Here is a 13,753-nt window from a genome sequence, read left to right on the forward strand (position 1 = left end):
TCAAGGAATTGGGTGTACCGCCCAAAATACTAGATATACTGATGAGGCTCCACGATGGCAACTTTGCCCAGGTCAGATGTGGAAGGGATGGGGCATTGTCTTCTAGGTTTCCCGTTGGCAGGGGGGTGAGGCAGGGTTGTGTCTTAGCGCCGACCCTGTTTTGCCTCTATGTAAACAGTGTTATTTCATATCTTGACAGTGCCCCAAATAATGATGCCCCACGGTTGGCAGGCAGAAGGGTCCCGGCAATGATGTTTGCCGATGATACCCTCCTGCTCTCCAAATCCCCACTGGGGATCCAACGGACATTGGATGGGTTTTGGTACTTCTGTAGAAAGCATGGCCTTGAGATAAATGCAGACAAAACAAAGTTTATGATACCTAACCCCTCAGCATCTACCCGACCTAATCCAACTCTATGGTCGGCAAGGCTGGAAAGGGTCATGACGTTCCAATACCTGGTACTAACCTTACATGAAAATCTTTCCTGGGAGCCCTAGCAAGTAAAAGCCCACATGAAGCTTACGCAACTGGTGGGAGGCATTCTGAAGGTCTCAAACTCCTCGACTTTTAAGCCAGTTAGTCCAGCACTGGAAATGTACAAAACACAAGCCAGACCAGCAGCTCTATATGGTGGAGAGTTGTGGGGGCATAGCGGCAGAATTGAATTCACTAAAGTGGAATCAAACTTTATTAGACGGTTGTTAGCGTTACCACAAGGCACCCCTCTTCTCCCCCTAAGATTAGATCTGGGACTTTCATCTATAGGAGACGAGCTAAAGCTGAAGCCACTCAGGTTTTGGCACAGGCTGTGGTCAACCGAGGAACTGTCGTATTATAGGCAAGAATTGAAGCAAGTATTGAGCCTTACCAATTCGCATAAAATACCTTGGTTGGCCTTTGTTAAACGTGAATTTTTGAGAGTGGGCCTAGCTGATATGTGGGAGGATCCAGAAAGGGCCTGTTCCGATATTTCACGTAAAACACTAACAAGGGTTTTTAAGGACAAAAGCTTAAGTACTGCTGTGAGTGCGCTCAATCTCGGCTCCCTAACTGAACAATTTCTGATTTGCAAAAGTTCTTATATGTTTGAGGATTTTATAGACATTGCCTTTCCTATCAGTGCAAGAAAAATTGTTATTCAGTGGAGGTATGGTACCCTGTCCTTAAAAGTTTTTACAAGTAAATGGACTGCTACAGAGGATAAATTATGCCCAGGTTGCAGCAGGAGTTCTGAGGAGAATGAAATGCATGTGCTTTTCTTCTGCCCCGTTTATAGCAGACCTAGGAAGTATTGGTTGGCACCACTCTGTAGAAACCTTGGTTTTAAAAATTGTTTACACTCTTTTAGAATTTTAAAGACCAGCACATTAAGTTTTATCGTATTTGCAGTTTCTAAGTACCTACTAGCCATGTGAACAATCAGGCGGAAACTACTACCTATTAAAACCTGAATACTGAAATAGGGGGATGCATCAGTACTACAAATCATACTGTAAATACATGTTTTATTTATATAATGTAATTAGTGTTTTAATGGGCATGTACACATCTCCTGCAAATGAAATGATTTCATGTCTGTATGTTTTTACTGCATCTTGAGGGCCGAAATAAAGAACTTTTGGATTGGATTGGCTTTGTAAACCCATATGAAGAGGTTTTCTTTCCTGCTGCCTTTACACATCTGTCCTATGGATGGACACGTGTCTTCATTGGGAAATGAAAACCCACATTGGAAACACAACTTTTTCTTCTTTGAAGACGTTGATTTGTGTGACCTTGTGCTCACGTTTCATTACTGATCAACGCTGATTCATTTTTCGCTGTTCCAGCTTTCATATCAGCAGCTTGTCGATATGCTATTTCATTAGCCCTTGCAGCCATTAGTACTTTCTCTTAACTGAGCATTTCTCTGAACAAGTGTCTTCTGGATGAGTCTGAAAGATAGCCATCAATGACTCGGAGGCGTATGGATTCTACGTCAGTAAATTCACTAAACTTGGAGTGTTTGATATGCACATAAAGTCTCTCAACAAACGTATACATCGTTTCACTAGCTTGCTGTCTCGCTTGATTAAAAATGTACCTTTCATAGTCAACATTCGGCATAGGATTGAACTTAGTTCCCAATGCTTCTTTGATCTGACGGTACGATATTGCATCAGTCTGCAAGATTTTTTTCAGCACTTCTTTTCATCTACTTCTTCTAGGGCATCAAACGTCTGAATCCATGCATTCCAAATGACGCCAATATTCTGCTTCTTGGTAGTGTTGAATGATGGTAGTGGTTTCACAAACAGCTGCGTCATACTTTGCACTCTTTTCTACTGCCATTGACAGCATATGCTGTTTAGCTGACAGCCGCTGTTCACTTGGACCTGTAACTTCTGTAAGCACTGGCCATATGCTTGCATTTGGGTCATCACGCCTGATCTGAGGTTGTGGGCCTTCGCCTTCCTTCTTGACGGGGAGTAACGGTTCCATCTCTCGCACTTGATCAGTGTTGTGTATACCTGGTTGTCACTGCCTTTAGCATTTTGCTTTGTATCGATGACGGATCTATGTTGTGATGTTCCGCAGTATCTCTTCTTTTGGCCTTAACAGTAGTTTTCTGGGAGGCTTTTCGAATATGGGCTGGAGCGGGGCGCTGCCTCCACTCACACAACTGCTTCTCATCAATCTGGGCGCATGTGGAACACACAAGCAGTTTGCTGTATCATTGCAAACTTTCAGGGAGAGCAGTATTGTTTCTTTGGGACACGTGTACCAATTGTCACCAGTTTAGCATCTTCCCCAGCCTGAAAGCATGCAAATGAATACGCCACACACAGAGCTCTGCAATAGACGTCTTTATTCCTTAACATATATGATCATACACTGCACACTCATTATCTATTAACCATTAATAACCACACCCTAACACCCACCTCAAAGCAAGTTACGTAATTCCTTGTTGAGTCTGCCTGGAACCGCAAGGGTTCTAGCGCACATATAGTCTCACGACACTATACCTGTTTTACAAACATAAAGCAATTACTCAATGTGGCTGCACAGTTTTGCAGTCCATGTGTAAAATAATACTTTTCAGTTTTATTTGTTTTATGTAGCGCCAGTTTGGTCTGAAGGTATTGGAGCCCTTTAATTGGGCACACGTTTCATTACACAAGGAAACATTAATTTGTTGTCTCTGAAGCCTGCACATGTGGTTCTTCCTCCACTTGGTTCTCATCTCCTCTTCTCTATGAAATGTATCTCCGTACATTTACAGTGCAATCCAAATTATTGTACAGCTCAGCTGTTTGAATAAATCACTGTTCAGAAGTATACACAGTGTTTTTTTAGCATCACCTAACTGCAGCATCATAAAACATTTACGAGCGGGGGGAGGCAAAGGTAACGTCATCCTTAAAATCCTACATAGCGAGACTCTACGGGAAGGGATTGTATCCTGTCTCGATTCGACGACGGCAGCCTTGCGGTGCATAGTATGAAAGCCCCCATAGACGTTTTAAATAGAATTTTTTTTTAAACTCGCAATTTTTTTAGAAAAATGTACCACAGACTAGACAATATTTTGAGACCATGTTTATAACTAACACGTGTGTGGACGGAGTTGATAGTGAGTACTTCAATTTTCATTTGGCCTCGCTATTTAGCACACCTTCGAAGTCTTTCTTTTGGGTCTGTGCTGCAGTCATCCAATGATGTCCATCCAACTACAGCGGTTGCTCGGTTTCTGGCTACCCGTCTGACTGTGATTGGTGTGAATCTAGATGGAGCCACGAGCAAACCAATCACCGGGAGCCACGGTTTGAGATCCGGGGCAGACGAGGGAGCGGCGCATGGCATTGGCAGGTAGATAATGCCAGACTCATCCGGGTTTGCTGCACTCAGACTCTCCTCTTCCCATCCACAACACAGCCGGCCCAGTCAGGGGCACAGACGGTTACGGACCCGACTTCGGCATGGCTACGCCGCGACTTCTTTTAGGTAGGACCGTGGCGGTGTTTATAATGCCCGACAGCTTCCTTATATAATATGTTATATATATACAATTCGCCCAGACCATGGGGTGATATTTGTAACCCCTTGTCGTTTCCCTGTCTATCCTCCTTACAGAAGCATTCTAACAGAAGTAAGGCTTTACTATTGTGAATGACGACTTTCTTCTTCCCACCTTATCGTAGAACTTATTTTCTAAGTTGGGGTGTGTAAGGAATTTCATTCATATCAATTGCTGTGGAAAATGTAAGACAGAGCCATAGATCCCATCGCTCTAGATTTCGTGGGGTTAGGTATGTGTAGCTAAAAGTTTTATTGAACCGAAAAGTGCCAGCTAGAACACGACCGGCTAGAATGTGTAAAGCTTAGTAATATATCGAAGTGCCCTAGAGTGTAGAAAATCTTCGCTGCTGGTGGTGGTGAACAGCAGCGGCAATTGGTTCATGTTTATAACTGCTTTCAATTTATGCATTCGATTTTCATTTCTTGTTTAAAAAAATATGTTTAAGTCAGTTAAAACGGTGTTCTTTAACTCTTCTATACAGAGGATGTAGGCTTAAGGCTCGCGCGATCGACCTCTAAAGCTGGGAGCTCGGGTTGGAGTATCAGGAACGACGCTCAACATCCTCTTGATTCTTGGCAAATTACCTAAGTAATCTCCCCGTCCCAAACAAACAAAAAATATGAATGTGTCCATCTGTAACAAAACTGGTGCTCATGTAACGTGCTCTTATACCCGATATCTTCGGGTCTAGTTCGCGCTATATAAAACTAAAAAAAAGATACCGCTATAAGCATGTAGTTCTTTTTCCGTAAACCGTGTCTTTACGCATGTATTATTCTGCGCTTTGTAAACTGATTAGTAGGCTCCATAGTTGTTGAGAGTTATCATCTATCAAATTCCTCAAACAAGGAGCCTCAGTAACTTGCATGTCTGGCACTTGTATTTCGGACATAAAAAGAAGATTTTATTAAGCATCTTTAGTTCTGTGTATGCCAAAGGAGCAAATCGCTGCTTGAGCAAACTCATTCAATTTTGACATTTTTATGGTCCCGTCATTAAGATATATATTACCATCTTTGTTTTATTAATCAAGCATCTGTATGTGAAAAATATTAATATAGTAAACCTGTCAATTGAACAGTCATTTGTCCTAATAAGATTAACTAAAGGAATGTGGCGGAAATATCAAACCAGGGGAAGATTTAGGGATAAACCCAGAAAGTACATATATTAAAAAAAAAGCTTTTTTATAATTGAAGATGACCTGGCTCGCGGAAACAAATGATTGGTCCCAAACACTGGTAAAAATCATGCGATTTATTTTATATATTAGAGTTAATCTTGATATACTTACTGTTTTGCTCTTTGGTACCTTCGTGCTCAGAATCGTTCTGAGTACGTTCTTCAATGTGTACAAATTGGGATCTTTTCTCATAATTAGTTATAGAAAGTTACAGTTTTGAAAACGTGCCCCCTCTAAGCCCGAGCCTAGAGAGAGCGCTCATGGGCTGCTCTGCTAGGCATGCTGTAATCCCCTCGAGGTAATAGAACACAGGCCCACTTTTTGATTGGTTGCTTGGTCTGTCTTCAAACATTCTATTGCTTTCGATGATAAAGTGTTCATTTGTCCTGCCTTGTGGCTGTTTTGTTACTGCTCAGGTGACCACCTCTGCTACATGGCTCCTTTCACTAGTGGGCTTATGTTCTCTTTTACTGCGCTACTTTTTATTTCCACCGTCTCCTCGCTACTCGTGGGTGCACAGCGCTGCCTCCAGGCCCTATTCCCTGAATCTCCCTGTGCCTTCCACCAACACCTTATGCTTGATGCTCCAGAAGTATTTGTTATTGTTTAACATTTTATGTGGGCCTTTATTGTTAAACTGCGCTGCTTTAACTTTATATTTAAGGAGCTGAGTGCCGTGTTCTGCACTGCACGTGTAACTCCTCCCCTTTTGCTGCTCTATGTAGTGCTGCAGCTCATCAGGTTTCTTCGGTCCGATTGGGATATATGTGAACTGAGATTTTAAGAACCTCTAATTATTTGTGTACACCCCCAACTCCCCTATCGCGTGTCTAAGCTCGTGCTGCTGTGGGCTCTGCTGGGCAGTGTCTGGAGTCTTATCTCCAGCACACCCAAGTTTTTAACAGGTCTTTAAAACCATTTGCATATTTACATACCTTTTGTAAACTGGTTATGAAGCATAGTTTTTTTCTGGTTCCGGTACACCCTGGGCGCCCACTCTGCCTATTCCTTACATTTGTATTGAACATTTGCTGCCGTAGCGTGAGAATGCATTTCATGAAAAGGAATATAAGTAGGATTGCCAAAAGGAAAAATACCAGCCATGTGTTTAAAGAGCCTGCAAATACATCCTCTTGACACTAAATAGGGTTATACATATATGTATTCATTAGTAATGTGACTTTTCGGTCTTGGTTAAGTGCTTTTCTATTTATATTTGCTGTTACAAGTATGCACATATATGTGCTGAAAATACGGCTTTAAGTGTCTGCTTATTTTATGTACCGTCTGGGACATAAAAAGAATGAGCTGGCAACCCTAATCATAAGATGAGAAGTTTGTTGCAGGATCAGCAAATTATTTATTTCCTCCACCCTCGAGTCCCTGATTAATGCCATAATAGCAATAGTTTAACTTATACCTAAAACCCTACGCTGCTGCAGTAACATGCTGAGTTACTTTAAGTGTCTCGGAATGCACCCTGCAGTCAGACAACTCACTCCTGGTTCTCGCCTTTCACTTTCCCACTCACCCTGCCCTCACAGTGATCACTCTGCACTCACAATACACTTGCACTGTTCACCCTGCGAGCACACTACTCACCCTGCCCTCATGTGGCACTTCACTCACCTGTCCCCCCCTCATTGCTCAATCTGCAATCTCACTCAAACAAGCCCATCACCAACCATGCATTAATTCGTCCCACTCTGCACTTACATCCGCACCCAAATTCATATGGTCACCTCACTTACCCTACAGGCACTCCTCTTACCCTGCTCTCACACTGTTGCACTGCTCACCGTGTACTCTAATGGGCACTCCTGCTACCCACACAGTGCAGAGGGTTAATGTCCCTGCTACAAATAACTTGTACCATGAAGATCACAGAACTGAGTGTTAGTAAACCACAAGTAGCGCTTTAAAAAATGACATTTTTATCAGAAAGGTGCTATAGAGAAATTAGGTGAATTGTTGGTGAGTGGTAGTGAGGGAATTAATGGAAAAGTAGGAAATGGGGGAGGGGTGCCCCAAAAAAATGTTACACCGTGTGAGACCAGTGCTAGGGCCAGCCCTGGCTGGGAGTGTTAGCCCCCCTAAGTTTGGGTCGAGTTGCACCCCTGGTGTCGGTGTCATCCCGACACCACGCGTGATCCTCAGTTAAATGTGATTTACTGTTTATCACCTTGTCAACAGCGGAAGTCACTTTTCACCTAGCTTTCCTGTTCACGTACGTCCTTTGAGCTATTGTTTGTGGGTAGAGCGTAAGTAGTGTCTGCTTTCCCCAGACTACTGCTGTTTCTTTGCAGCGGTCCCTGGGAAATTTCAAAGGCTATAATGTTATCAGCTGGCCGGGGCAGCAGGGAGCCAATAAAATAAGACCTTGCGGCAGCTGTCTGCTAGGCCAGCGGACCTTTGTGGATTCACAACCAGCACCTCCTACTTTTTAGGTCTCGCCTGTCGATGCGCATGCGCATCGAGCTTGCGAGACTATGGGGGCTTAAACAGTCTTTAACCAACTTGCAAGGAATCGTGGCGATTCCTTGCAGTGCCCGCGAAATTCAAGCTCATGCGCATGCGCATTGAGCTTAAAAGCGGGTGCACAAAACCCCCGGCCGCCTGCCTTGCATGCCTTTTCCCTCAGGCGCACTCCTCCCACACCCCCGCTCCGCCCCCTCCCCTGCCTGCCGTGTCGCATTTCGAATCGCCGTCTGTTCCCTCAGCCGCACTCCAGGCCCCTGCTGCTTTCACACCCTCTCCCCGCTCCGCCCACTCCCCTGCCCGCCGTGTCGCATTTCTCCTCCCCCCTCCCCTTCTCTGCCTTCCCCTCCGTCTTGTTTTTTTTTTTTTTTTACCCGCTCCGCCCCCTCCCTTTTCCCCGGAGTCACTGACCAGAGGACTCTTCACCTCTATGAACAAGGTACTGTTTTAAAAAATATATTTTACGGCACTGCTTGTTTCCGGCAGCTGTTCATATATTTTCTCCTTCAGGGCTCACCGCTCCTGGGAAATACGAAGCACCTGCACTGCTGCACAACAGAATCGCTCTTACACAAGGTCTGATTGGAGAAGTCTCTTGGGTGTGAACCCTGGAGGGCATAGTACAAACCCAGCATACCTGAATTGGTGGAAGTGAAAGCTGTGACTGGCAGTTTCATGCTAGATTAAAATAAAAAAACGCAACGGCCTTAATCAAATAAACTATTGCAAGCTGTACGCAGAGCTGAAATGTGGAAACTCAAATTAGTTTCAGAGAACAATCTCTACATAAACAACCCACTTTCGCAAAGGCAGTAAACAACGAGTTATCCGAGTTACCCTTCCCTTCCGAATGGCTCTGTTCAAGAAACTTGTGTTGGCATACTATTCTATCGTCTTTCACGCCGCAAAAGAAAACGTTTTTAAACGCTAAATCGTGCAGCAGTAACGCACTAAGAAAGATAACCCCTAAGCGGAATGAAACGCCCTACGGCTCAACTTACGTCGCTTGAGACTCCCTCTGAACTTCCCCACGCGTTGAGGCGCACGCGCATTCTGGCTGTCACAGCCTGAGCCGTCAAGTCACAGAAGTGGGCGGGCTCGTGAGGTCACGCGCAATGTGATCCATCTTGAGGTGGGAATTTCGCATGTTGTGTCGATAGCTGTCAACGGTTCTCTGAGTAAATGGCGCCAATGTCTGGCGGGCATGTGGCTCAGCTGTTGCTTCTCAACCTCGCGGTCCAGCGCTCAGGTAGTGGCTTTAAGGGTGTCGAGGGAAAGAGAAAAGGAGGGAGGCATGCAGCTAGTAGAATCTCTGGAGACCATAGTAAGCTCTGATGTTTAGATATCTGTAGTTATTTATCGCGCAAAACCTTTTCTCTTTAGTGCTTTAGATGATCTCACTGGATTGAGGGGCGTTTATTAAAAGTCTCACTTTTTAAACACGGAGTAAGAAATGTTACCGCTCCCTGTCATGACGAAAATGCCACCAGTGAACAAATAAGCATGTCAGTTGTCATGTGTATACTATATGTGGGCTAGATTCTTACTATAGATGGAGCACCATTATAATCTGTTGCAAGAAACAGAAGAGGGTTTTACCGTACGTTCTAAACTCATGTATTTGAAGGTGGTTTCGTGATTAATTGAAAAAGAAGGCTTGATGAAATGCAATATATTCATAGGATCACACATAGGACCCATAGGACCCACTCACCCTCACACACCCTTACCCTCACCCCTCATCCACCCTCAGTCACCCTCACACTTCCTCACCATCACACACCCTCACATCCTCTCACCCTCACAAACCCTCACCCACCCACCCTCACCCACCCTAACACACCCTCATCCTCACCCCCTCATCCTCACACACCCTTCCTCACCCTCACCCCCCCTCACAACCCTCTCACCCTCACTCAGCCTCACACCCTCACACACCCTCACCCTCACACCCCCTCACTCGCCCTCACACACCCACTCACCCCACTCAGTGCTACAACACATATTGTGTTACAATAGGTGTCACATTTGCGAAAGATAAAACTATTGGCATTGTAAATAACAAAGCTATTAATTTTGCTATTTTCAAAACAAGCACATAAATAAAAAATGTGTCCTTTACAATACCAATAGCTCAAACTTTCCTAATGCGAGAACTATTGCATTGCTGTGCTTCTCTCCCCTGCTGCACTCTCCTGCTCTCTAGAGATGTGGCCTAACGACCAGAGCTGCCATGTAAGTCACGTAGATACAAAACATGTTGCATTCCAAATGATATAGGTGTCACATTCGCGAAAGTTATAACTATTGGCATTGTAAATGACAAAGCTATAAATTTAGCTATTTTAAAAACCAACAAATAAATAAAATATTTTTCATTTACAAGACAAATAGCTACAACTTTTCTAATGCGAGACCTATTGCATTTCCAATGCTTGTTCTATTTTAATTTCTGTACATAGCTTGAGCAGGTGTGTGAAATCTAATAAAATATCTACCTGTCCATTTGATAGGTTGCTTCATAAATCACCTTGTCCTGTAAAATAAAATCGACTTGTTCCTTTGGTGCCACGCTGTGCAGTGATGAATTATAGCAGCAATCTCATTATATAAAAGCTCTGATAATGCCATTCTATAATAGGGTTTGATTTCTCTCAATAACCTCATTTTGCCACCTTTCCATCTACATACTGACTCTGGAGGTAGCATTAAGCTACAGTTCCAGGGCTGGAATGCGCTTTGGTGTCTGTGCAAACCTAGGAACATGCATATTGTAGGGGTTTTCACCTGCTTTTCTCTAATCTTTTCCGACACTGAAAGTGTCTGGAAATTTACTACAGATATTGACAGAAGTAAAACTTCTTTCACGGTTGTCTGCACTAAGGCAAGTGCTTGCCCAATGGGAGCACTTTTGTCAATTTAAGAATTGGGCCCCTCATTAGGTCTTGAGTTAATTGAGACCTTGCTATGTTTTATTTAAGTTCTGTCTCTTTTCCTCTATCTATAGGCTGGCTTCACTGTTAATGACGGTGCGGCAACAAATGATGGACATAATATTGAATTAATCAAACATTCATCCCCAGTCAATAGATCTGGTTTAAATCCATAGTTCTTTTGCTCACTACCCCATCCCAGTTTGTGCCCTGCCATATGCAAATTAGTCTTAACCCTGTTCCTTACAGGAACAGTCCAGCCCGAACTGCCAAGCCGGGTCCTCCCTGGACCGGAATTAAGCAACCTGGGACCGGATGCATAGAGCCAGTAGGGGAAACACAGTTTTCTCTGAGTAGAAATTGTCATTCTGGGAAGATTTTGTCTAATAACTCAAGGTTGCTTACAATGCTTCGTATAGAGTCTGTAGAATCTTTGCCCTGCTGGATACTTTTACTGCAGTACCAAAAAAACTTGTGTGGAGCATGATGACCACAAATTGTCAACTGTCACCTACACACAGTTACTCTTCAACACAAAGCTTTATAACGTGTTCAATACCTCTACAAACCTATGCTGCATTAGAAGCGCATACGTTTTCTGAACAGTTACAACCATTAGCTGAATACAGGCTGTACAGAATTGTTAGAAAAGTAATATGGTAGTTACCAGCCACTATGTAAACTATAAAACAAACTAGCACTCATTGGATGAGGTCATCCGTGATGTCATAAACAATGTCATAGAACATGTCTTGAGTGATTTAATATGTGCCGTCACAAAAGGTTCATGGAGGGGGCGCAAGTTATGGTTAGCCTTTCAACTATAATTGGTGAATTTCTTTAAAAACATTTTTTTAATAAGTTCAAAACATTTTTATTTCTGACAAATTCACCCAACTAATGTTACTTAAACCTTTGGGTAAGCTATAACTTTTTTGTTTGGTTAATAAAAACCTTTACAAAGACATTGATAAAATGACTAATGTTAAAAATCATATAGAAGGATAAAAAGCAGTGCACTAATATGGACATAAATTTGTTTAAAAGTTCTACTTTTTTATTTTTTAAATGGCTGTACTGGTGATATTTGTCACTTAATGTGCGTGAACCTGCTTAGAGCCATCTAAATGCTTAGTCCAAGGCGATTTATAACCTTTGGCTTTTTCTGTGAATATTTATATATTTTTAACAGTTGGTATCTTTAAAAAAACCTTGAGGAATGTATACAAATGACTATTTGCTGAATCCAGTATTTTTTCTACCTTTTGGAAATCTATACCTTTGCGGGATCATCCATGGGTTTCATATCTGTTTACACGACAAACTGGAAGTAGGTTAAAAGCACAAAATGAAGGTACATGGACTACCTCTTTAACCCCTTCCATGCTCATGACGAGCTCAGCTCGTTATGAGGCACAGTGGAGCTGTGCTGATGACGAGCTGAGCTAGTCATGAAACATGGAGTAAATGAAAAGCCAGCACAGTGGGGGAAAATGCACAGCAGCGATGTGGTTAAAACATGCCAAAACTGTGGTGAAAATAATTGTTGTGGGATTCAGCTCTACATGTAGGAAGATGGTGCCTTTAGCACAGCAAACCTTTGGTTCATTCCATTGTTCGGGTGGGGGGGGGGGGGGGGGGGGGGTTCTTAATATATTTTTCTTGTGGAATACTTTTCCTATTTTTCCTTAAAAAAAAAATCACATTATTTAGCTCTATTTCAGCTATTTTCAAGGGAATCCACAAACCCTTGGTACAGTTAGAATCCCTAGGATGTTGGAATAAGCATTTGCAATGCAATAGGTCTCGCATTTATAAGAGTTTGAGCTATTAGCATTGTAAATAACTATCTCGTTTATTTATGTGTTGTTTTTTAAACCGATAAATAAAAGGCAATGGCATTTACAATGCCAATAGCTTAAACTCTCGCAAATGGGATGCCTATTGTTGTGCAAATGTGTGCTTTACATTTTTAGGTCTCGGCGTCAACGCGCGGAAGCGCGTCTCCGCCGAGATCTTTTGTCAGCGACTATCATTCCCAGGAGACAGTCCTGGCCACGCGCGTCCTTCCAGGCGATTTGTAACTGGAACGCGCGCTGTGGCCAGGCGCTGTCTCCTGGGAAGCGCAACCACCACACACGCATGCGCATACACACACACACGCGCCCATGCACGCACGCACATACATACATACAGAGACACCACCCCTGACTCATACACACACGCGCGCACACACACAAGTGCACCGAGGCCCCCCCTCCCCCTCCCCCGCCGTCACCGTCGCACACATACATACACACACACACGAGCATACACACACACACACGTGCACCAATCCCGCTCCAGCCTTTTGGAACCTACCTTACCTCAGCACGCGGCGCCCAACCTCCTGCTGGCGCGGCCCCGGGGCTCTACACCGCTCACAGGAGCCCCGGGCCGCGAGACGCTACGACTCCGCCTGCCTCCTCTTCCGGTGTGAACGTGGCCCCGCCCCCGTCACAGGCGACCGTGCCTGACTTCCTGGGCGGCCGCGATACTGACGTGGCTTCTTTCCTAGTTAAAAGTGTTTCACAACTCCAGACACGTTGGTCATCTCCATTAGGTAACCCGAGACACCCACATTATGCATTGTTGCAAAGACGGTCTTAGTTAACAGTGTGTGGCCTGTAATTAATATCAAGCAAAAGAAAACTGCAAACAGGTTGGGCTTAAGCAGGGCCTTCACTTATCTGCCCCCACACCAAAAAAAAATTAAAAAATTGCAGCCACAATAATTTATTTTAGACATTTACTAACTATATTAATTCATGGAAAACGTATGGCCTATTGGGAATTTCTCTTTAAAAACTTATCGGGATTTTTTTTCTTTAAAACCCTTGAGCATTTTGAGTCGCATTAAAATGCGTTAAGGTATTTCTCCAGCACATTTAATGCTTTTGTCCATGTGAAAAACTAGTTCCTGTAAAATATTCCTTCTCTCACACCCTCGAACAAGGGCTTCTGTGTTTTCCCACGTTCTGCACCACGTGTGCCAGTTAGTTTAGGGGTGAATTTAAAACGGCGTTGAGCGTGGGAAAGGCATGGCGAATATTC

General features: G+C 43.6%; 1 protein-coding gene across 1 annotated transcript in view; it reads left to right on the forward strand.

Annotated features, from left to right (window-relative positions):
- The first annotated feature begins 3,679 nt into the window (after positions 1 to 3,679).
- Positions 3,680 to 13,753, forward strand: part of PDIA6 (protein disulfide isomerase family A member 6) — a 116,053-nt gene continuing 105,979 nt past the window's right edge. Inside the window, exon 1 of the mRNA XM_086926335.1 lies at positions 3,680 to 3,990. Within this exon, the coding sequence (XP_086782461.1) occupies positions 3,966 to 3,990 (25 nt within the window). The 5' untranslated portion in view covers positions 3,680 to 3,965. The remainder of the gene's footprint in view (positions 3,991 to 13,753) is intronic.

Source organism: Lissotriton vulgaris, chromosome 6 (assembly GCF_964263255.1).
Source record: "Lissotriton vulgaris chromosome 6, aLisVul1.2, whole genome shotgun sequence".
Classification (NCBI taxonomy): domain Eukaryota; kingdom Metazoa; phylum Chordata; class Amphibia; order Caudata; family Salamandridae; genus Lissotriton; species Lissotriton vulgaris.